This window comes from Microplitis demolitor, chromosome 4 (genome assembly GCF_026212275.2).
Source record: "Microplitis demolitor isolate Queensland-Clemson2020A chromosome 4, iyMicDemo2.1a, whole genome shotgun sequence".
NCBI classification, from domain to species: Eukaryota; Metazoa; Arthropoda; class Insecta; order Hymenoptera; family Braconidae; genus Microplitis; species Microplitis demolitor.
The window spans coordinates 10,726,163-10,752,285 of record NC_068548.1 but is presented as its reverse complement, the minus strand read 5'-3'; the positions used below and the strand labels follow the sequence as shown (position 1 = coordinate 10,752,285).

The following is a 26,123-nucleotide window of genomic DNA, read 5'->3' as shown; positions in this document are numbered from 1 at the left end:
GTTTGGTGTGGAATGACCTACACATATTATTACATTGCGTCCGTATCATAGTATATTATATTAACCATTTCAAAAGAGATAACGCAGTATTTTAAGCCCCAACCTACTTCACTGTTACTATAGAGTCATTAAAGGGGTGACCATTTACTATTCTGTACTGACCAATTATCAGTAGCATCATGTGTGTGGATCAATCTAGTAGCTAGGCCTTTAAATACATTTAAAAAGAAATAATGCAGTATTTTCAATTATCATGCACTTCAAGATACAATTAGATTCGTTTGATTGGTGACCATTTCTTAGATGTCATTTACCAATAATCAGTAGTATAGCGTCGGACACTTTAGCATGTAATATTATCTGAATGGTAACTATGCTCCTAATTACTTCATACGCAGAATCATGCAGCATTGACTAGATTTTTCTGTTTAGTATTATTTGGTGTTTTACATTCAACATAGATGATCCTGAACTTTTTTTTTTACTCAATTGCTTGTTGCTAGTCGATTTTTTATCATTCATCCAAAAAAGCCCTGATTTTCAGGGTATATCATGTTCAATTATGGTATCGAAAACGTAGGAAAATAAATGTATAGCTTAATTTTCTAATATTTTACTGTTTGTTAGAAAGAAACTTGATGATGGTGGAGGGGTTCATATATCTGAAACCAAAAAAATGAATAGCACTATGTGGAGCAATGATAAAATTAAAATCCATGTTGACCATTTATATACTTTCGATTCTGATTAAATTGAGCTGTGAAGTGAGTCTGTACGTCCATTTTGGGGTACTAATATATTTCAGGTGACCTTGGAGTTTTAAACTTCTTTTTTCGAATTTTCGGTTCCTGACCAATTAATGATAACATTTGACCATTTTTTCTTTCTTTTGGTACCATCAAAATAACGGCTAAACGATCATTTCCAACGAGTTTGGGGTGCTATGTATTTTTTCTTTTAAGCCCCACCACTCAAAATCGCTTTTTCTTGCGCACATACAGCTGACCAAATTATGAATGGCATTGACCATTTAATATCACTCAATTTCCATTCGAACAGTATGTTTTTGGGCGCTGAACGTTGAATTTACCGTGCTAAAATTTTTTATATGGCTTTAGAATTTTAAACTCAAAATTTCGAGAGTTAAAACCCTGACCAAATTATGAAAGTTACTGACCAAATATGACCAATTAGTGACCAATTATTCTAGCTGTGAGCGAGTCCAATATTCGTACTTTCCCGTGCTATCGTCGAGGTGCCACCTCCATCACTAATAAATATTGCAATAATTTAGTAATGGATCAAATTTTTATCAAATTTAATGATTTATCAATCCGAAATCATTTTTTATAATTAGCAAGTTAAAAAAATTGAAATCGGTTTGATCCTGTACGTCACTTTCAAAACATCCCGCTGTTTTTGAGCGCTTAGAGTTTAATAATACCTTTCCACACTAGTATTTTCAAACTGTTTGAGTTAGAAAAAGTTGTCATAGATTGGGCTACGAAAATTCAATAAAATTAAACATAATTTTAAAAATCGTTTTCTGTTCCATTTTAATATAATTTAAAACTTCTTTCCAATTACTTACATTTAGTCCTGACGAACCTTGCGTTTCATAAACAATAACCGTAAAAAAAAAATTTAAGAATTAATACTTCTTCCGAGGTATTTTAGATTATTCGAATTCTTGTAGTGTAAAACAAGGCTACTTTTTTTCGGACTCTCCGAGCTAGAAAAACCCGATGCAGTAATGAATATTTTTGAACGAAAAGAGCTCAAAAGTATATTCACAGTAACATTTTCGAGCTCAAAAAAAGCAAAAAGTTTTGGGGCTGGCCTGCAGTATCAAAAGTCTTTCATATTTTTATTTTTGAGTCATTTTTATTTAGGAAAATGTTTTTTATTATTGAGTGAGCAAATGAGTTGTGCACGTTTGGATTTTCCAACTTTTTTTTTTTTTTTTTTTTTTATTAACATTAAAAAATCAAAAGGGTATCGTAAAATATATCACCAGTTAAAATTTGAGCACTTCATATTGATATTTAGAGGTGGCTGTTGATAATTTTCAATTTTTCATTTAGTAACATTACTTACGAAAAAATCAAGAAAAAAAATCTCTTTAAATAAATTTTGTAGCAAATTTACTGATCTACACAAAAGGTCTCTTATAATTTTTGCATAAATTCAATCATTCACAAGATATCCGACGTCAAGGTTTGATACAATTTGAAGAATTTGTTTTTGCTCGTTCTGAATTTTATAACATGTCACCTAATGAAAACTTAAAAATTCTCAATACAGTTTTTTTGTAGGAAATTAAATGCTCTACAAAAAAAGTATGATTTAAAATTTTCGCAAATTCAACCATTCCAAAGATTTTTGCATCCGAAAATCCCACTGTTTGCAAATCATGATATTTCTCAATTTTGAATAATATAAAATTTTTTTTATCGCTTAGAAATTCACATTATCATTCTTCAAAGCTCACGTTGTTAAAAGTATAGTAGAAAATAATTTTTATAAACTCAAAAAGACTAAATATTTTATTTCTCAATCTTAATCTTAATTTAATGATGTCAGTCCCCATCTTTAAGGGGACTCGGTGGTCTAGAAATTTCGAAAGAATTTTTTTAATTTTTTTTTCATATTTCGAAAGTATAGTATTTCAAAAATATACTGTTAAAATATGGTGATAATATTCCCAGTATTTTATGTTCTAAAAGTTATTTAGCAGGCGGGCCGAGTTAGTATTTTTTATTCTATTGTTCGGCAGAAAACATCTGCTTCGAATTCTATAACTAAGTTACAATAATGATAAGTAAGTCAACATATGATGAAAAACAAGAAGAACCGAAGAAACGCACAAGAAAAAAATATGGTGCTGGAATAGCTGATTAATCGTAAGTATATGTTCAAATCTAGTTTTCTTCAGAATTTCTTTAACTAAAACTTTAAACGCGTTTATCTCGAAACTACTTTTTTCTGCCTGGCGTAGGTGAAAAAAAAACTATCCGGTCGATTGCTTTCAAATTTAAATATGTTATTCAATACACCAACAGCTATCGCTGAAACTAGAATAACATTTTTGCGTTAAATATTTCTATTTTTTAACATACAAGTGTTAAGAAAAAAAATGCAATTTTTTGACTATAAATTTCAAAGTGCTACTTCTTCAAAAAAAAATTTTTTTTTTTATTCTAGTTCCAGCGATAGGTTTATTTATACAGATTAAAAATCTATTAAATTTTTTTGTTTCAGACCCATAGAAGAGCCAAATTGTTCTACGCCGCCCGGGTCCCTTTTTTTAAAGGAGCTGGCTTCAACGCCATCTTTTAAATATTAAAAATAATTTTTTTTCTTAGATGTAAGGATTTTTGTATATTTCAATAACAATAAAATAATCCCTCAAAATTTCAAATGGTTTGATTCTTATTAAGATATAAAAAATAAATTTTTTTTAATCATGAAATTTTCAGCCTCTAGACCACCGGGTCCCCTTAATCACCATTCAGTTAATCGATTGTATTTTTTTTTAATGAATCATCTTAAAAAAATTGGATTGCAAAGAAGTTATTACAAGACCCAAAGAATTTGCTAAAATGTACAAGAATTCATTTTTTTCGATAAAAAAAAAAATAAGAGTAATGCAGTTGAATCAAATTTTAGATAAATAATAGCTATTTGACAACAAAGTTCGTTTAAAACGGCTCATTAAAAAAAAAAAAAAAAAAAAAAAAAAAAAAAAAAAAATCGAATAAATTAATTATGGAAAATGGCATTGTTAAATTAAGATCAAGATTGAAAAATAAAATATTTTGTCTTTTTGAGTTTATAAAAATTATTTTTTATTGTATTTTTAACATCGTGAGCTTTAAATAATAATAATGTGAATTTAAAAGCGACAAAAAAATTTCTATCATTCAAAATTGAGAAATATCATGATTTTCAGACAGTATGATTTGTGGATGCTAATATCTTCGAAATGGTTGAATTTGCAAAAATTTTAGTTCGTACCTTTTTTGTAGAGCATTGAATTTCTTACAAAGAACTGCATTGGGAATCTCTGAATTCTCATTAGGTGACATGTTATAAAATTGAGAACAAGCAAAAACAATTTCTTCAAATTGTATCAAACTTTGACATCCGATATCTTGTGATTGGATGAATTTATGCAAAAATCATACGTGATCTGTTTTGTAGATACCCTTTCGATTTTTCCATATTCATGAAAAAAAAAAAATAGTCCCCTAATTTGAACTGTAACAGTGCGTTCGACTTGAAAATCGAGCGCCAAAGTCTAATTTACCTATGGCCATCTATTTGAATAATGTTACATTAATTAACACTCTTTAGTCACCCGGGGCCAGGTCAGAGGCCCCCTAGATCGCATTCTATTGAGACAATAGTGGGGTAGTTTCCCACCCTCGGACTTTTCCTTTGAAAGGGGCTAGCAAGCAGTTGCTAGAGGACTTAGGCCCTGGCTACCACCCAGAGTGGACCAGTAGGGTAGTGGACTGATGACGCTTAGCGAGGTTCCTACTCTACACCCAGAGCTCAATACAATTTACTTGAGCCGGCCTCACGATATGTCTCGTTACATCTAGTCATTTAGTCCAGTGATAATTTTATTTAATTTATTTTATATCTTTGAGTTGCTTGTCCGTTATCAATAGCCGCCGTAATTATTTTAGAAATCATTTATTTGAATAACGTTTTAATTGACCACATTTTGAGTCAATTTTCTATACGTGGCTATTTAGTAAAGTTAAAGTTAATTTGATATTGTGTCGTTAAAATTTGTGAGTGTTACCACACCATTGCCGTTCATTTTCTGCGATTTCCTATCACCGAAGATTTGGGCCTACAACGCTGCTGCCACGTTTGCTGCCTACGCTTATTGAGGGGCATCTACAACTACAGGAATGGATCATGCAGTAAGGTACAGCGTAAGTGGGAATTTATCTTCCCCAAATTAAAATTATACTTGGTCTCCTCCCGCGTAAATTAAAATATCAAAACTTATATACTAAACTTTATACTAATTAATTCTATTGGGGAAATTTTAATATTGTGAATGGGTATTTGGTTAAATAAAATAATATTTCTCTTTTATAATACAAAAACCAATTTCTTTACCGAATAAACCACCAGGCATTTCCTTTTCCTTAATAATTAATAAGCGCAAATTTAAGAGACCGAGGCGAACCCCCCAGCTCATAAGATTAAGTAAATTTAGTTAATATTGAGTAACCGTGGCCTACACAAGAGCTAGCCCAACAGGCGACACCGGTTATAGAACAGTCTAATATCTTGTGACGTTACATTGCCGAAGACATAGAGTTAAAGGTAGAGTGTGAGTCTGTGTGTTAGAGAGAAATAGAGTTAGTATGTGCGTCGAGTTGAGTGCGTAGATGGTGAGTTGAGAGCATGAGAGTACGAGTAAGTGTACGATACTTTGTATGTTTTGGAGCGTCTGTGTGGTTGAGCGTGGATTTAACGGGGGATGTCTAGCTATGTCACGGATAGTGGCCAAGACAACGTGCCTCCCGACCAGTGATGACGACTAGGCCTTGTCGTAGCCCTCGAGGTTGATGTGGTGATCGCGGAGCGACTGAGATGTCGCCGCCCCTTCGTGTTGGTACTCGGAGTTAGCATGGGTATGTTTACGTTTATTTGGGGATGACAGGCCTCGTTTGAGATGCTCGAGGAAGCCAAGGTTTGCTAACTTCGAATATCACGGGGAGCGACATTACGAGAAGACCTGTGAGTCCATGGCTTGTATGTGGTGGGAGAAGCAAGGATGTGAGAGTGACTGAATGTGGTAGAGCGTGCGAGTGAATGGAGTGGGAGACTGGAGAAGAATAGTTGAAGGAAGACCATGGTGTAAGAGAGTTGAGATTCGGAGTCGCTCGGTACGAGTAGACCCAGTAGTCGAGTTTGGAGTTTTGGGGCGAGTGGCAGTGAGTCGGAGAGCTACCGCGATAAGCCTCGACCACACTTGGCTGATGCCGTTTTGGAGCTTATGGTTCTGAGTGTTGGGTTCTTGGAGCCGTTTGTCATGATATTTGTCGTCCTGATTTACCGCATTACTTATTTTATTTATATTAATTATCTAGAAGTGTCTTAAGTTTTATGATTCGCCGTCCACGAGAGGTTCCCGATGTCTTACCCAAGTATTTATTTGTTTGATGGACGCTCTAGACTGAACGCTCTAGACTGATCAGAATCATTTTTGCATGATTTTAAAAATTTAAATATATTTCAGAGCTTTCCAGATCAATCTCGAAATTCTTAGAGTAATCTGGAACATTCTGGATTCATAAAAATTATTTTTTATATTTTTAAGTTTTTGGATATGTTGTAGAACTTTTTCAATCATTCTTAAAATTTTGAGAACAATCTCGATCATTCTGGAAGAATACGGAATATTCTAGAAAAGTTCTCAATATTGAACAAAGTCACTCATAAACGCACTTAACGACATTCAGCACAATCTCGAGTAGGGATGCACTCAAAATCAAGATTATATTGATCTTGTCTTGATCTCATCTCGACTTTTTATGACAAGACCAAAACGATACTATAGATTGCAATGTCGAGACCAAGACCAAGACCATCGAAAATCTTGCAATGTCTTGACAAGAACCAATACAATGTAATAAATATATGTGAAATAGTTTTTTCAAAATTTTGTGTTTACACATGAATATAATTTGACAGTTAATTAAGGTCTCTTGACTTTTCAGAAATACTTTTATTTAAAGTAGAGATAAAACATAAACTTAATAGGATTATTTAAATTTCTATAAATGTAAAGTGTCTGAGTATGTTAGTATGAAAATATTTGACTGTATATTAGTAATTTCATATATTTTTGGAATATTATTATACCGTTAGTTTCTAGCACTTGAAAGAGTCACTATATTGTTCTTTATTTTACTTCAAATAGAATTGATTGGAAGTCAACATACTGGGTGATTACTTTTACAAAATAATTTGTAAAAAATATGATTGGAATGAAACAAAAAAGGGACGAATTAAATAGTGACGATGATAGTGATAGTACCTATACATTTAGCTATCTATCTAATATTTATTGAAATTTACATATTTTATTGGAAAATATTAAATGGATATTTTAATTTTGATTTCTGAATTTTTCGCATTAAATAAATGAGAATTTTGATTTGACGATATACCAGAAGTGCACGTCTAGTAACACGTGTTTGAGCTAGATTTTAGAATAAGTATCTTGAGTAAGACCTCTAGCTGCCAATGTCTTTTTCTACGTATGTGTCTTTCGCAAGATTGTGTATTAAATAACCTATGTCAAGATTTGTGTATGTCTTGCGCATGGTATTGTACGAAAAAATATTAAAGATAGCTTATATTATAAAATTATAAAATACAAACCAATGAAATATAATCGTGTAAAATATTCAAAACTAATTTAAGAAAAATTTAGAGTAATTCAAGACCAATACAAGATCTTGACAAGACAAGACAAGACGATATAATGAATTGACTGATTTTCGAGATCAATACGAGACTTACATTTTGAGTTCGAGATCAAAACGAGAAGAAAAGTATCAAGATCGAGACAAGATCGTTCCAATCTTGTCTCGTCTCGGCTCGAGTGCAGCCCTACTTGTACCAACTAACCAGTATAAGCTACACCTTCGCCGAAATTGACACTATTGTATATTGTTTAATTCTGAGTAAATCGCGACCAAGCCCGACTTGATAGCATAAAATGCGGATGAGTTATAGAAATAAAAAAAAATCGGTCTGTCGGTTGACCTTGCGGGCTACCCTCAAAACTTGCCGCCCATTTCGAGCTCTTTGAGCTCGAAAAATTGTCGTAGATACATGTTCGAGCTCTTCGAGCTCGAAAATACGTTTGTATGCCTTTGTTTTCGAAAAAAAACGTTTTTCACCATTTTTTCTCAAACGACATCTCGCGAACAAATAAACCGATTGAGACGTTTAAAGTGGCAATCGACACGTTTTATTGAGTTCTACAACTGATCAGATTTCGAAATTAATTTATCCAGTCGTTTTTGAAAAACTTCCAAAATCCTAAAAAAATTTTTTTTTTTAATTCTTTCGACAACGGTTTCTCTTGGAAGAATTAACCGATTTTGATGGTTGAGGTGGCATTCGACGCGGTTTATAAAGCTTCAGAGCTCAGTTGATTTTGGAATCGATCCATTAAGAACATAAAAAGTTATTCGAAAAAAACATTTTTGAAAAAAGTTTATTTTTGGAATATCTCTGAACGAACCCTACCGATCAAGCTCAATTTTTTTCAGCTTTAAGATATTCGCAAGCCGCGTCGAATGACACCTCGACGATCAAAATCGGTTCATCTGTTCAAAAGTTATAGATATTTACATACGTACGTACATAAATATATACATACACTCGGACGTCATCGTGAAATTAGTCAGGATGGCTTCCTAGAACCTCAAAGCGTCAAGATCTGTTAGAATTCCACGATGATGTCCGAATGTATGTATGTATGTATGTACGTTTTTCGAACTCCAGGAGCTCGAAATACGCGGGAAGTTTTGTGGCTGGCCCGCAGGGTCAACCGACAGACCGATTTTTTTATAGCGAATACTATGGTATCCATTAACCCGTCGTCCATCGTATTATGAGCGCAGCTCCGCAATTTTTATTAAAAGATTATTTAAAAAGAAAATAAGTTTCCTAGTTTCCTTTCGAAATTGTATGAGTTCTTCCACTATACTTTTTAGTATCGAATAAATAAATGAATGATAGTTATTTTCCCGATATTGTAAATATCAAAAAAATATTGTTTTTCGTTAGAAAACTTGAGAAACGCGGCAATTTGCTGCTGACGCGAGTTAACTCAGGCGTTAAATTTCTTAGGATTTTTGCGCAGTGTTGCTAGTTACTACCAGCGATTTATTTTTAGCCCATAATTCATCTGTTTCTTTGATATTTTCATTTAATACAACAGTTTAATTTTAGTAAAAATATTCTAAAAAAAACTTATAATTGTCTAGCCATGATACTTGACAACACCGCAATATCAAACACGTGGTGGTGAAACGCCGCGGCGAAACGAATGAAGGGTTAAGAATTATTACCATTATAATAAAAATAGAAGTTTTAAATTTACCTCAAACGCGTAATACTGCATGCGAATGATTTTCCTGTCCTTTGATTTGTCACAAGTACGAACTCAACTTGATCACCTGGCTGGAGCGTTGCATGATCCTTAACTTCAGTCATATGGAAGAATAACTTTTTTCCATCGTCAATTTCATAGGCGAGAAAACCAAAAGCTCCTTTCACTGCGTCCACTGTAGCAATTCGTTTTTTGCGTACAGCTACTACATTACAAGCGTGACCTTCAGAATCAATTTGGAATTGTACGGGATCACCCGTTTGCAACAATTCGCGTTTGTTTAGCAAGCCCATGATACCAAATTCGTATTTTTTTGAATCATTTTCGTCATTATTCACACTTAATTTTATCATTCCAGCGTACTCTGTCTGTTCAGGATTTGCACTTCGTAATGGTCTAATAACAGTTCCATCCAAAACTTCACTAACTATGGCCGCACGTGGAATCGTACCACGTGGCACAAGACGGACAGATTCAGCAGCAATACATCCTCCAGTGCTGCGGCTATTACCTAATCCTATTATACATTCAATTTCAGTGCCGACTTCTAAAGTATTTGTATCTCCGTCAAAGGTACTAAAAAATAAAATTATGCTAGATTACAACCAATTCGTTATGAAATATATGGAGCATTACAACTCGTAGCCATGCTTGCACAGAAAACTTATTGCTGAACTTTTTTGCCTGTAATTTCAGTAAACATTAGTTGTTGTAAAGAATCTGAATAAATTCGCCTATGATGAGCTGTTACTAAGAATATGTACTGAAACTTTATTTTCTTTCAGTTCTTACAAGAATCCTCAAACTTCCTACAGTCTCTGAGTCCTTTAAATTTAATGATTTTACAACACGTGTTTTTGAACGGTTAGTAATTAACTCATTACAATATTTTGGAGTTATTTGGAAGAATAGTAAAAGCACTAAAATATTTTACTATGCACTTCGAAACATTGAGTAGTGCTCGACTATATAAACCCAAAAAAGTGAAAGAGCTGGAAACTTTTTTATTTGTTTTAGTAACTTTAAAAGGCTGTTTCTTTTTTTTTTATTTTTCAAAAACGTCCTTGATCAATCAAACAACCTTATGTTCGAAACTTATCAGAGACCCGTTCGGCATCCATGCCAGAACGGCATCATTAAGTTATCTGAAAAAAGAAATCTTTTAGAGACCAGACAAATGTTATGTTTTTGACAACTTTTGACGGATATCGGTCTATCGAGATCTAAAAGATAACTTTATGATAAATTCTATAGATGTCCTTCTGAGATCAAAAAGATATCTTTTCGTCAACATTTGATCTTAACCTAAATTTATCAACTGACGTTTGGTATTCATAAATTTTATGTTTACTTTAATTTAATCTACGAAACAGATATATGTCCAAAAAGTGTGTTGATAAAAAATTTCCTTCAGAAAACTATTTAAAAAATTATCTACGAGCCAAAAAAATGGACGTTTACGTAAATTTTTAAGTAATTCATGAAATAATTATAATCTCCAGGACCCTCATATGATTTAGCTTCAATCATTACCAAACTTTGAAGTTAATGGTAAATGTCAATTAGATTATACTAATAATGATAGTGATTTAAATAATAACAGCGATAATAGTGGTGACAGTAATAATCATGGGGATAAACAAGTTGAAGAGAGGTTGAAGATGATTATTATTATTATTGTTATTATCATTATTATAAGTATTATTATCAAAACTATGTTATTATTATTAATCATATGTAAATTATTATATAATTTTGAATAAATTACTTTATTATGAATAATAAACAATAAACCAAAAAAAATTTTAAATATTAATTATAATGAAGTTTTAGATATTCGAAAAATGTAATCTTCCTGATACCTTTTCGAAGAGATCTAAAAGATGTCAGTAGGTAGTGCATTAGATATATTTCTGATATCTTTTCGTTATTTTTAAGAGGAGTCTTAAAAATATCAGTTCCAAAAAATGTTATCTTTATGAGATCTTTATGATAACTTTTTTCTGACCGGGGATTAAAGCTGCCAAAATTTGTAATAGGGATTCATTGGGTGTCGTTTCAGGAAGGCAGGGGAAGAAACGACGTCTCTTTTAGACTAAGTGGTATGTCGACCAATACGTGGAATCGATGCTGTGGGTGAATCCTTTCCAAGCCGGCATAAGGGAATCCGAACACTTCCCAGGTAGCAAAATGACGTCTTGATGAGTTCTGAATGAGTTCCTATTTATGATTTTAACGTGTTATCAACATTTGAAAGAAATCTTTAAAAAGTTCTGAAGATTTCGAATGAGCCTCCTAGCGAACTCAGTAAGACATCTTTAAAAAGAATTCTCAAAGAGTTCTTTTTCTGACTTCGCAAATAAGACTTCAGTATGAATTTACCATGACGTCTTTAAGTAGCTCCTAATTTGGACTTCATAAAGAAGTTTAAAAAAGAATACATTTAGACGTCACAAAACTGACGTCTTATTTATGGACTCTTCAAGAACTCTTAATTAATTTCATTATAAGACTTCTTGAGGACGCCTTCAAAAAGACGTCGTAAAGCAGTCATACCAACTTGAATGCTGTCTGGGATAAATGACATAACCTTTCATTTATTTTTGCAATAAAAGATCGAAATATATTTTTATAATTAATTTTATATATCGTGAAAATTGAATTTTTCATTTAAAAAATGAATTTAAAATTGAACTGATTTATTATATTTCAAATCAAAAGTATTTTTTAATTTACATTAATATTATTCAATTTTAAAATGAGTTTTTTATTTTTTTAATCTAAAATTAATCGTTTTGAGATGAGTCTAAATTTATTTTGTACTAAATGTTATCAAATCTCTAAATAAATTAATTTTCACTTAGAGTAAGTTTAATGTTACTTCGTTTAAAAACTCGATGTATCGAAATGAATCGATATTGACTACATTCGAGAGAACGATGTTTTCAGAATAAGTTGGTATCTTCTGAAACCAAGAGCTAAATTTTCTTGAGCCAACTAATAGTTTTCTTATTCGGAGAAACTAAAAACATTCAAAGCAAAAATTTATATTTTTAAATCAAGATTGTATTTCTTTATTGGAGAGCTTGATTTATTTTAATTAAAAAAAAAAAATTTCTTACCAAGAGAAAATTTATCCTAACAAGAAAATAGGATATTTTAATTTATGAATTTATTTTTGGGAATGATTTTCTTCTTGACCAAGAATTCCTTCTTTTCTGTGCACTTATTGCGAATTGGGTGATTTTCTCTATGCATTTGCTACTAAATTAAGGTTTGGGCTAGAAATCACAATTTGGGCGATTTTTAATGTTTCAACATTGGAAACAATCTTAATCATTATTTTTAAATATTATTTTAATTTCTATTTGCCAATGGCCTTGATCAAACTTCATTTCAATTCAGTGTGTACATATATAAACATTGTGTTTATTATGGACACTTACATTCAAACATTTCATTTATTTCGTCTCAGGTTAGTTTGTTGGGATCTTGATTTTAAATAGTAATTTTATTTTTTATAAAAAGTATAAATTTTAACGCAGGTGATAATTTCATTATAACTGTTGAAAGTAAATTGTTATTTCATGTTTAACAATCAGATAAAAAAATGTCTATTTATTTAATGTTAAATAAAAACTGCTTAACGATGTTGTGCTTTTTTGCAGTGGAAACTAGTTAGTAATTTGCAAAAAATTAATAAAAATATTGATAAAGATTATTTTTTCATCAAAGGCCTTAGGACGATAAGAATACCGAATCGGCCCCAGAAAGGAATTGGGCTCATAACTTCAAGAAATATTCGTACCCATGAAATACTTCGATACAGCAAGTTTCAGATTTTTATCTACTACCACGTCTGAATAAATCGAAAAATACTGAAAATTAGTAAAAATTGTTATTCTCTGCGTCTTGTTGATCGAATGATCTAGTAACCGGATATGTTTTGGGGCATGATGATAGCGTTTTGGAAAAAAAATAAGAGCCATATGTTTTCGTAAGAACCTAAAAAAAAACCAGGTTTTATTCTTAATTTTGATTTTTAAGCGTGTTACGATAATCGTAAAAATATGAGACTATTTTTTTTTAATTCCCCATTCAATTTCCGACGAAATTATGAGCTACAACTGAGAAGTTGCAGCAAAAGCATCCGACATCCAGCATTGGCCGTAGCCATACTCACTAATCAGCAGTTTATTTAAAAATTAATTATAACTATCTGTAGCAGTATAAGGCTGGGGTTATTTATAGAAGAAGGACAAGTTAACAGCTTCGAGAAACTTACGTGTCCGGGTTCCTTTTCATTAAATTAATCCCGGGTACAGTGATTTAATTGGACATATTTTGTGTTTTCCCCAATTAGTTTGTACATTAGTTCTGTCAAGTCATTTGTTTTATTTACTGTGGACTCCATATTGGGCGTGGCACACTGTTACTGCTGCAGTATTAATTTTATTAAATTATGTTCTGATCCAGTTACTTCAACTCATTCCACAACTTTTATTAATTATTTAATTTTAAATTAACTCAAAAATCTATTATCCAATTTTGTCAATTCGTAGCTTCCGTAATTATTGTCACGGACTTGAATAAATTATAATTATTGTAAAGTGGATCTGTTTCATTGTCGGGTATACTTAATAAAATCGTTTCTTGATTAATTACATCTAAACCTAAACCTTATATTGCAGTGGCCTTCATCACTCTCATTATTTTCTTTAATTTTCCTTATCACCAGGAACGGATATTCCCCATAATCTAGCAGAACTAGTCACAAATCAGTTGATTTATTAACTGAATCTTAACTTGACTTCCTGGACAGGAGGTCACACGCTTGTATGGGGGTCTTGGTTATAATATTCATTTTCGATATTTTTTCAAATTTTTCAAGTTTATCAAATCATTATTAAAAGTAATTGAACTGATAAGGTAAGTAGAGAAATTGAAAGCTTATTATAGGAGGATTAAGATGCTTTCAACAGAAATAGCCTATGATGTTTGGTTTAAAATTTTTTTCCAGATAAAACGGTGAAACATGAGTTCTTCTTAAATTGGAAAAATTTAAGTTACCTACAACTCTTAAATTAATTGGCTGATTTGAGCTCATCATCAAGTATGGTCAAGGTAATTGCCCGAAGAATAAGTGTACAAAATTTCATTGAGATCTGACAAGAATCGTAGGCCTTATCTTGATGACAAAGTACGTTTTATTCAGAGTGAGTCATATGTGTGCTTTTGATTAGTAAAAAGTAATTAAAAGTATACTTTTAAATAATGAGATAGTAGTTAAGCTGAAGGGTTTTATTTTATCAGCTACAAAATGAATATAATGGAAATTGATTAAAATGCGTGGTGCACAAGTTATAAGAAGTTAAAGCCGCAAGAAGTTTTTTTTATATGCTGTCATCAGCATATTCGCGCTGAGTTTTCGGGTCTGTTCACTCTTTCTGAGGGTTGCCGAGCAATTAACCAGCATCAAGGTTAGATTAGAGCCAGATCAAGTAATTAATGGCACTAATATCAAAGGCTTCAATTTTAAAAAGACCTTCACTTTAGTATCCTTCACTAAAATTTTGAAACTACCCAAGTAAAAAAGATTTAATACAATTATATACAGTTCATATAGAAAATTGCAAAGAAATTTTTATACAATTTTACATAATTGTATATAAGTTTCTTTTAAAGCCATATATAATTCTATATAATTATCCAAAATTATCTAGGACTATACATAATTACTCATGACTTTGAAATAAATCCGTGCATAATTTGACATAATTACGAGAAATCATATATTTGAGCTCGATACACCTAAATCTGGCTGGTGGAGCATTTTTTAAGATTTGATAAAAAGCAATTCTTTGGTTATTTTAAACAATTTGTATTTCAGATTCTATATAACTTAAAGAGTCTGTCCCGGCGGAATCGATCTTTGCCTACATTTTATTTTCAAGAAAAAAAATAGATATTTGATCTAAACTAATATTCGGCTTAGCTGGGAACTTCCAACTAAACCCCTAAATGAGCAAAATTTTACCTATTTTTAGAATCCTCTTAAATCTACAGTTTTCCGAATAAAAGGTTAAATAACAGGTGGTATGTTTTGTGTAAGTAAATTCTGTTGATGTCTACCATAATTTTCCTTAATTGCTTCGGTTTTGTTATTATACGACCATCCAAAGCCGATCAATTTTTCGAAAATTGCGATTTTCCGATAGCTATTACTCTTTTATTCCGTAATTCGATTTACTTCAAATTTTGAAGAAAGTTGCTTTGTTATATCTCTAAAAATCCCTGAAAATTTCAACTTTTATATCGAGCTTAGATTCGAGTTATAAATTTTTAAACATCCTGAAAATTGCATTGTTGAAAATAATTTGACATATATCTAATAAATCATTTATTTGTTTTCAAGTCAGTTATCAATATCAGATTTTAATTTTTTATTTTATTGTTGTTGAGGCTTATCCAAGTGATATATTAAGTAAATATTTCGTGTTTAAGAGCACTGCGATCGTTCTTATATTGTTTGATTTATGTTGAAGGTAGCGTTGAGGCTATTAATAACCTTTGTAACGGGTTTTTCACCACCGGGGATCTACCGGAGTGAAGTCCGAGTACACTTACTATTTGACAACCTTGTTCTAAATTTTAATGTTGGGCGCCAGGTGATTTTATAATCACCAACTAAATAATTATCAAAACAAAAAAAATGTCGGCTCAGGGTGGCGGATCGGGGAAAGGTCAGGCAGTTAAGATTACGATAAAATAAGTGATCAGAATTAAACAAATTAGTCGTATATTCAATAGACAAAATAACTGATCGGTTTCACACAAATTGTCGGTTACACAACATAATAAATGCCGTTGTCGGCTTGACTCGATATAAACCAAAGTACAACAAAACGCAGTTGATCGGAAACAGTCAGTTTTGCTCAAAAAAAAATAACAGTCAGTTGTCGAAAGAAAAAAAAACTCGTCGTTCATTTCATCAACACACTCGACGTAGTTCTTAACGAAATACTCGACCGGTGACGTCAGAGTATTTTACATGGCAAGACTCGGCTGCCGCAACGAATGAGAAGGAGATAATCCGTAATTCTCGGAATTGCTCGATTGGAATAAAATAAAATATAAAATAATATTTTATTTCAGTAACGCGTAATTTCACTATCATACAGTTGTCACGGAGAATTAATTAATAATTATTACATGACCACGGTTCACTAGTTCACTTACAAATCGGTTGCACACTGTATTCAGATTTCGCACCGAGGCTTCGGCTTGTTCCCAGTCGTCGGGCTATCGCTCACTCGGAATTTCGGTGTCGGTCACTTTAATTAATCGTTGATCAATAATCAGATTGTTCAAAACTCGGAATCGAAATAGGTCGGTTGGTCGGAGTCGAATTGTTCAAATACAAAAAAACGCGGCCGTTCAGTCCGAAGTCTCTTCCCCGATCTCTCGTTTCACTCCATGCGGTCGATCGATGGCTCAGTTAAAGTCGAAATTTTTTATTCTAGATGTCACTAGCATTTGCTCATCCGGTAACTATTGATTATTTCCAATAAATTCAAACCACGAGTCGATGTCGAATTTTCCATCATGTTACACCTTACACAATTGTGTTTTCGTCGGGAATGTTAAATAATACTGAAATTTACCATTAATTTAAATTTGACGTTGAATAACTTTTGATAGATTAAATTTATCGAAAATCTATAAAAGATCTTTTTTTGTAGGGCTTCCAATTTTCAACGAGAATAAGGATTGAACTTTCCGGTACAATAAATAGCTGATGAATTATGAAATTTTAAATTAAAAAAAAGAAACATCAGTGATTAAAACCGGATATAGTAATTTGCATGATTTTGTTCAAATTTTCAAGGGTATGAAATAACTATAAAAAATAGTCAAAACATTTGGTTTAACGACAAAAATTGAAGCTTATTAAACGAACTTCAAGAAACTTTTCACAGAAATTGTCAATAAATTTTAGTTTTAAAGTCATATAAGGGTAATTCCATGTCAAATCGACCAATGGTTGGAATCGGCCCTTTTTGATTTGGACGAATTTTGGTCAGAAGTTTTTTATTACCGTATAACACAATTCTGCCGAAGGAAAAAAATTTGAAAATTTTTCTTCAAAAGATATGCAAAATCCAAAATTTCGCGATTTTTCCAGTTTTTCAACGTTATTTTTTCAATATCTCGAAAAATATGATAGTTACAATAACGATCCAAAGCTTTTTTCAAAAGAGATACCTGAGGCTATAAAAAAAAACAATATTCCAAAAAAAAATTTTGAAAAATGACAAATTTGTCAAATTTTGAATTCTTGAATTTCGTCAAAAATGACGATCGACATTAAATTTTTAGCTCAATTTTTTTTGTATAACACCTTGTACTTATTTTAAAAGATTTTGAAATTTTCAGAACTGTGTTTTTTGTTTTTGAAAAAATATGAATTTTTGAATTAAAAAAAAAAAAAAAAAAAAATTTTTTTTCTTGATTTTTTTGTTAAGTAAAGAAATCACGTAATAGAGTAAATTTCAGCAGTCAAAATTTCACTTACTGTCATAATAATGTGAAAAAGACCATCATTGACGGTTATATTCTTATTTATTTGATAGATATCAAGAAATTAGAATATAACCGTCAGTAATGGTCTTTTTCCACATTATGTCAATAAGCGAAATTCTTACTGCTGAAATTCACAAAATTGATTGATTTCTCAACTTGACTTCTTTAAAAATAAAAAAAAAAAGTTATTCAATAAAGTTCAAAAATTCACATGTTTTAATAATCACAAAATACAGTCGATAGATATCAAATAAATAAAAATATAACCGTCAATGATGGTCTTTTTCACATTATTATGACAGTAAGTGAAATTTTGACTGCTGAAATTTACTCAATTACGTGATTGCTTAACTTTACTTAACAAAAAAATCAAGAAAAAAAATTTTTTTTTTTTTTTTTTAATTCAAAAATTCATATTTTTTCAAAAACAAAAAACACAGTTCTGAAAATTTCAAAATCTTTTAAAATAAGTACAAGGTGTTATACAAAAAAAATTGAGCTAAAAATTTAATGTCGATCGTCATTTTTGACGAAATTCAAGAATTCAAAATTTGACAAATTTGTCATTTTTCAAAATTTTTTTTTGGAATATTTTTTTTTCATAGCCTCAGGTATCTCTTTCAAAAAAAGCTTTGGATCGTTATTGTAACTATCATAGTTTTCGAGATATTAAAAGAATATGATCATGCGTTAATCTCATGCATGATCATGCCTGAATATTTGCCAGTCATGAGCATGCGTGATCATGCTCGGTCAGGCATGATTATGCTTTCTCATGCATAATCACGCATGCTCATAGCTGGGTAATATTCAGGCATGATCATGCTTGAGCAAGCATAATCATGTTTGACCAAGCACGATCAGTCCTGATCAAGCACAATCCCTAGAATTATTAAAAAGAAAAAAGAAAAATAATGATAATTCAATTTTAAATTAACTTATTTTGTAAGTATTGATGTATGATTAATGTTTACTGGCTGAAAAGTGTTATTCAAATTTTACCCGTGACGAGTCTCGAACCCACGACCATCGAGTTATAAAGCACGTCCGCTATCCACTAGGCTAACCTAACTGGTTCAGTTTACGACGATTCTTAACATATATTGAAAACTCAGGGTTGTAAAAAATAAAATATTATTTGAATTCAATCTTGATTTAGTTATCACATATTTTTTTAATAATAAATGAAAAGAATTTTGGTTATAAATTACAAGCAAATTATAAATTAAATTAATCTTAATTATTAATTGAAAAAAAATATATGCAATTGTATCGACTATAACTCCCAATTTCGCAGGAATTTATTAATGCAATTCTTCAATCAACGAAAAAAAAAAAAAATTGTAATTAATTCTATTTTAATTATTTTTTGGAAAAAAGATCAATTTTAATTATTAATTGAACTAGAAATTAAAAATTAAATTTATTTTAATCAACTATAAAAAAAAAATAATAACTTCAACTACTAACGTCAAAATTAAAATGAATGTTTAATTATGGTAAATTTTTCATAAAAATATTTGATTATTCTTGGTTAAAAACTTTGATTAAATCTGATTGCAGCTCTATCGGATTTCGATGGTATTTTTTTGCATGATCAGATATGGAATGTATGAGTCATGCTTGACCATGCATGATTCATGCATAACCATGCCTGATCTTGCTTGAATCATGCATGATCATGCCTGCTGATTTTGTCTTGGGCTATCAAAAAAATCTATATGGGAATCTAGCATAGATACCGATATAAACTCCCACATGGGCTCCTATGGGAATCCACACCATGCCAAAGCCATATGAAAACCGTATGGAATCTCATGTGGATTTTCGCATTAATTTCCCATGGGAATGTGCACCATGTCCAAATGGAAATCTAAGTACCCACAGATTCCTATGTCGATTTCCGATATAGGAATCCGGATACTCATAGTTTCCTACATGAATTCTTAAAACCATACTCTTCTATGTTAATTCCTAAGGAGTCTTATATAAATCCATACTTTTTTATATGAGTCCAATGGATTTTCATACAATTTCTCATAGATTTTTTTGATTGGGTAGTGATGCATGACGAAGCATGACTTCACATGAGTTATACATGGTCATGTATGCTTATGCCGTTACTCTCAATTGTGCATAACGATTCTCTCCGTATCATACATTCTCATTCATGATCATACATGATAAAACCCGATCTTATATGTTATGTATGACGTTGCATAACTCGAGCAGTGCATGTCATGAATGATCATTCATGATTGAGCTTGGTCATGCATGACGTTCCACGGATCATGTGTGACTATTCTTTCCTCGTCTTGCATGATCATGAACGATTGAACATGATTTTACATGGCCATGCACGACGATGGATAATTCGTGCAGTATCATGAATGATCACTGTGATATTGTGTGAATCGTGCATGGCTATTCTTGCCTTGTCATACATGATCATGCACGATCATGCTTGAATTATGCATGGCTCATGCATGACCGTACATGACGATTTTTTCCCGGGTATTTATGTACGTATATATATATGCGAAGTATAACCCACTTTTGAGGACACGATTGTGCCTACATTTCTCATCAGATTTTAATTAAATTTTCCACACTTATTATTTGTGTAATTATCTTGATAAACTTCAAAGATGGGCTAAATCGGTTGATTAGTTTAGAAGTGATAGCTGTTTGAAATTTTCACGATTTTTTCAAAAAATCCGTTTTTATTCACTCTAAAATTCATATAACTTTAAAATTAATACTCATAGACAATTTCTATAAAAAGTATCTTAAAGTTTGTCTAATAAGCGTTAATTTATGAACTTAAACTTTATGTTTTGACCATTTCTTCCATGATTTGATAGTCTTCAAAGTTTGGACATTATTAAGAAAATTAGAAAATATGGTTTTCATTCCTGAAAAATTATCGATTTCCCATTATGAGTTAATTCCGTCAGTTATTTTATATTGTCATCTTTTATTCAGAAAGGTTCGTACAACTTTGAAACTTAATATTTTAGACAATTTATACTAAATGTATCTTAAAGCTGAATCAATAAGCTTTAATTTTGAACCTCAAACATGATATTTTTACTGTCTTATGATACTTTTAAAGCATTGAAAATTTTTTTTTAATATAGAAATCAACATTTTTTTTTGTCGCAAGTCTTAATGACTTATACATCACACATTAAAATTGATTTCCGTTAAATTTTTCTTGTCGTTCATAAAATAATCTTTTAATTTGTTCACATTGAAAGATAATAATGTGTTAATAGTAATACCGTTAGGTTATAGTAGCCATCTTAAGTTTAAATAAACATTGTAGATTATGAACATAGCAATACTTTATTTGCATAAAGGTTATATTGCTATATTATGTACATAATGTTTTGTCAAATTAACTATCTGAAGTTCTCCGAGAAAGTAAGTCATTGGCCTTTTTTACCCTCACTCTTAGAAAACGAACCTAATTTCATACCATGACTACACACTAACATTTATCATAAGATATGCGTGTACGAAAGTAACTTATTAGATCGATTGAGTGAAAAATCTACCTTCCATTTCAACTACTTTTTAAATATAACTTTTCCATGAAAACTTCTTCCATATTATTTTTAATTTCCGATTTCCATGCAAAAAACTTAGTTTTAATTTTTTTTTTTTTATTTTTTGTCTCCAGGCTCTTACGACTTCTATACTTCTACTATTCTTTTTAAGTTAAAGTTACCAGCATCATTTTATAATAAGGCCAATATTCCAGATCCATATGAAACGTGTAAAATCTTGAAATTACAGGTAAAAAGATGCAAGAGCAATTTAGTTATGTTTATTTAGTTACGGTTTTTACATTGTGTTTTTTAATTTACCTAAAATGGAAAAATATTTCTCTCTCATGATTAAATGTCTCAATGAAACCAAAACCATCCTTAAGTGCAGCGATAAAACCTTGACATATTAAGCCACTTATATTTTCGTTACCATTTTCCGTCTTTTCTTCGCTTAAATCAAATAGTGATATGTCAACTGCGACTAACTCTTTATTTCTTTTTACCTGACAGATACTGAATTTGACCTAAGAACCGAATAAATTTTATGAATAAACTTTTACACAGTTCTTTCTGTGGTTGAACATAATCCAGTGTTGCCTCTATTGTTTAAATTCTCATAAGGTAAATGTCCCAGTACCAGAACAAGACCCAATACCGGAACGATTTGATAATCATTATATTATATTTAAACTTGTACACGATAAAATTAAATAAGACTTTTTTTATTTACAAAATAGAATTTAAAATGAATTTTCGGATATATCCGAAGTATGAAAAACAAAATGCAAATTATAGCAATAGTCACAGATCCATGACGTTTTCATATCTTCTAATGATTTTGCTAAGAAATCATTTAATAGTCTTAAGCTTATAAAAAATGCATAAAATTATTTTTTTAATTTGTGTTCTTTTAAATAAATATTAGGGTGCGTCATTTCGGAGCAACATTTTTTTTTTAATGGATGTGAAAAAAATCATAGTTCAACACAAAAAAAAATTTTCGGGCAAGAAAAAAAATTCTATGTCGATTGCAGATCTAGCTCATTGAAAAATTCGATTTTCACATTTAAATAACACGAGAAAATTTTTAACTTCCCGCTAAGAAAATCGATGATTTTCAAAAATTTCGGGAAGTTATTGTTTTCACCCCGATTTTCGAAAATCGAGTTTTCATCAGATGTCGACGTTTTGAGGTTCTAGGAAGCTATTCTGACTATTTTCATAATGATGTCCGAGTGTCTGTATGTATATGTGTGTATGTATGTATGTAAACACTTTATATCTTTTTAAGTAAAAAACCAATTTGGATGGTTAAGGCGGCAATCGAAAGATCTTTTCGGCCATCAACTTTTCTGGAAATTTCAGATCATTCGATCAAGTAGACTTGAAGATATTGACCAATTACGAAAAAAAATAATTTTTTTTTAGTTTTTTATTGATTCCTCAAAAACGACTTATACGATCGACTTCAAAATCTAATCAGCTCTAGAACTTTATAAAACGCATCGATTGCCCCCTCAACCATCAAAATCGGTTAATTCGTTCGAGAGTTATCGCGGGAGAAAGAAATGGTAAAAAACGGTTTTTTTCGATTATCTTTGAAATGACTCATCTGATCAATTTCAGAATCTAATAAGATCTAGAACCTAATAAAACGCGTCGAGTGCCACCTTAACCATCTCAATCGGTTAATGCGTTTGAGAGATATTGTGGGAAAAAGAAATGCTAAAAACGGTTTTTTTCGGAACTAAGGTATACAAAAGTATTTTCGAGCTTGAAGAGCTCAAAAATTTATTTGCAAGGATGTTTTCAAGCTCAAGGAGCTCGAAAACAGCGGGAAGTTTTGGGGCTGGCCCGCAGGGTCAACCGATAGACTGATTTTTAACTTCTCGCTAAGAAAATCGACGATTTTCAAAAATTTCGGGAAGTTATTGTTTTCACCCCGATTTTCGAAAATCGAGTTTTCGTCAGATGTCGACGTTTGGAGGTCCTAGGAAGCTATTCTGACTATTTTCAGAATGATGTCCGAGTGTATGTATGTGTGTGTGTGTATGTGTGTGTGTGTGTGTGTGTGTGTGTGTGTGTGTGTGTGTGTGTGTGTGTGTGTGTGTGTGTGTGTGTGTGTGTGTGTGTGTGTGTGTGTGTGTGTGTGTGTGTGTGTGTGTGTGTGTGTGTGTGTGTGTGTGTGTGTGTGTGTGTATTTATGTAAACTCTTTGTGACTTTTGAACTAATGAATCGATTTAGATGGTTGAGGTGGCAATCGAAAGAGCTTGTTGGCCATCAACTTCCCTGAAAATTTCAGATTATTTGATCGAATAGACTCGAAAATATTTGCGAATTACGAAAAAAAAAAAAATTTTTTTTTTAGTTTTTTATTTATTTCTCAAAAACGACTTATACGATCGACTTCAAAATCTAATCAGCTCTAATACTCAATAAAACGCGTCGATTGCTACCTCAAACAACAAATTCGGATAATTCGTTCGAGAGTTATCGCGGGAGAAAGAAATGGTGAAAAACGGTTTTTTCTAAATATTTTCGAAACGACTGACACGATCGATTTCAAATTTTAATCAGCTCTAGAATTCAATAAAACGCGCTGATTGCCACGTCAACTATCAAAATCGATTGATTAGTTCAAAAGATATCGGCGTTGAAAAGTTAAAAAAATAACATTTTATGTTATTTTTTCCGGATAAATCATAATATAACGTACTAAAATGTGCCTGATATCATACCAACTCATCTTTTTTATGGTTTCTTTTGATCATATAATGTCATCGAACTTGGTTTTTAGTTTAAATCATATTATCAATAAAAAAATCGATAAAACGTAGTTTTTAATATTTTTATCGGATATTTCATATTTTATTGTTTCTTACATGAGTCAAAATTTATTTAAATCTTGATTTTGATCCCCGACATTGATTTCTGCCTCAATACACTTATTTTACTGAACATAATCAGGAACTAAATTTTAAAAACCGCTTCATTGATGATTTTCGATTCTTAAATTTTCAAACTTCAGCATAACAGGTAACTTGTTAGAGCTTGAAAAGATCGTAAAAAAACAATTGCATGTGATAGCATTTTCGAGCTCGAAGAGCTCGAAAATATATCTACACTAATGTTTTCGAGCTCTTTGAGGTCGAAAACAGCGGGAAGTTTTGGGGCTGGCCGCAGGGTCAACCGACGCCCAGATTGTTTTTTTTAGCTTTAAGTATTTTCAACTCGCTACCAAATAAAGAAATCGAATAGACTAATACATGTTTTTGTAGGAAATTGAGCGCTCTACAAAAAAGGCCTCTACTCATTTTTTGATAAATCTACCTGCTCAAAAGTTATTAGAGCTCAAAGTAGAGCGTTCAATTTCCTACGAAAATGCGTATCAGTCTATTTGATCTCTTTATTTGATAACGAGTTAAAAATACTTAAAGCTAAAAAAAAATTTTTCCCGTGTTATTTAAATGGGAAAATCGAATTTTTCAATGAGCTAGGTCTGTAATCAACATAGAATTTTTTTTCTAGCGCAAAAATTTTTTTTTTGTGTTGAACTATGATCTTTCGCCATGCACTTAAAAAAAAAAATGTTGCTCCGAAATGACGCACCATAATATACATATGAATGGAATGACATTAGATTCAAGAAAACCTTGACAATATAAAGAAAATTGTATCATCATATTCATTATATCCCTGACGGATCCAAAATACAGTAAATTACCGTAGTTTACCGCATTTTACAGTAAAATATGGTATTTCTATGGCAAATTTGAAATTTTACGGTATTTTTCCGTAAGCACCATATGCTTTTCTTACAGTTTCATGGTGCAATACTTCACTTAAAAATTATCGCAATGTGGTCAGAAAATACCGTACTTTTGCCATAAAATGCCAAATTTTACCACAAAATGCAGTATTGTACCGTAAAATAACGTAATTCTTTCGAATGCCGTAAATGATGATAAATGCTGTAAATTACGATAAATACCATAATTTATCGGAATATGGATATACCAGGGCAATTCGTATATTCGTACATCTAAATGAACTTGTGCTTAGTACCACTGCTATTTTGGATTAAAAGGTTCTGGTAACACTGGCAGAACAGTCAGTCACGTTAATGTTATTAGTAGATACTAATGGTCTGTTTTATTGGCTGGCTAAATCATGAGCTTTTTTAATTATTATTTGAAATATAATATTTTATGCAGTAAGTATGATTGTTATAAAAAATGCAATAAATATAAATAAACTCTGATTTGAATAATAAAAGTAAATTTTTGTTACAATTAAATTCATAGGAAAAAGGCCTAGAAAATAAATGAATTAATTTGAATAAATTCTCACGTTTCGTCATTTATTTATGACTTCCTCAGCAACGAAAATCAAAACTAATCGTAACTTGTGAGCCATCACATGAGAATTGTAATAATATCATAAATAAGGTTAGATTGTATATCTTATTTTGATAATTCAAGTGTCTTATACATAGAAGCTATGAAGAAAGACCTTATATATTAAAGTCATGGCCATAATCTGACTCATTCTTATTGTAAAAGTTTGACTTTAAATCAATTACTGTTAATTTAACTCTAAATATTAAACAATTAAGGTTGTCTCTACGCCACAACGTTTTAAAATATGATATTATTATTATTATTATTATTATTATTATTATTATTATTATTATTATTATTATTATTGAGAAATTCTGCCATGCCATCTATACTAATATGTTTGAACTCAATTGAGTTTAAATTAAAATTTCAATTTGATAAAAACCGAAGTAATTTATTTTTATATATTAATTTATCTAACGTTA

The 26,123-nt window shown here is 31.1% G+C and overlaps 1 protein-coding gene across 2 annotated transcripts in view; it reads right to left on the bottom strand.

Annotated features, from left to right (window-relative positions):
* The window catches only part of LOC103569521 (cold shock domain-containing protein E1), a 102,260-nt gene that overhangs the window by 36,366 nt on the left and 39,771 nt on the right, over nt 1–26,123 (bottom strand). For both annotated transcript variants that reach the window (XM_008546859.3, XM_053738658.1), the window contains exons 9-10: nt 21,616–21,821; nt 9,152–9,736 (exon numbers count right to left, since the gene is read on the bottom strand). In XM_008546859.3, the coding sequence (XP_008545081.1) occupies nt 9,152–9,736; nt 21,616–21,821 (791 nt within the window). The remainder of the gene's footprint in view (nt 1–9,151; nt 9,737–21,615; nt 21,822–26,123) is intronic.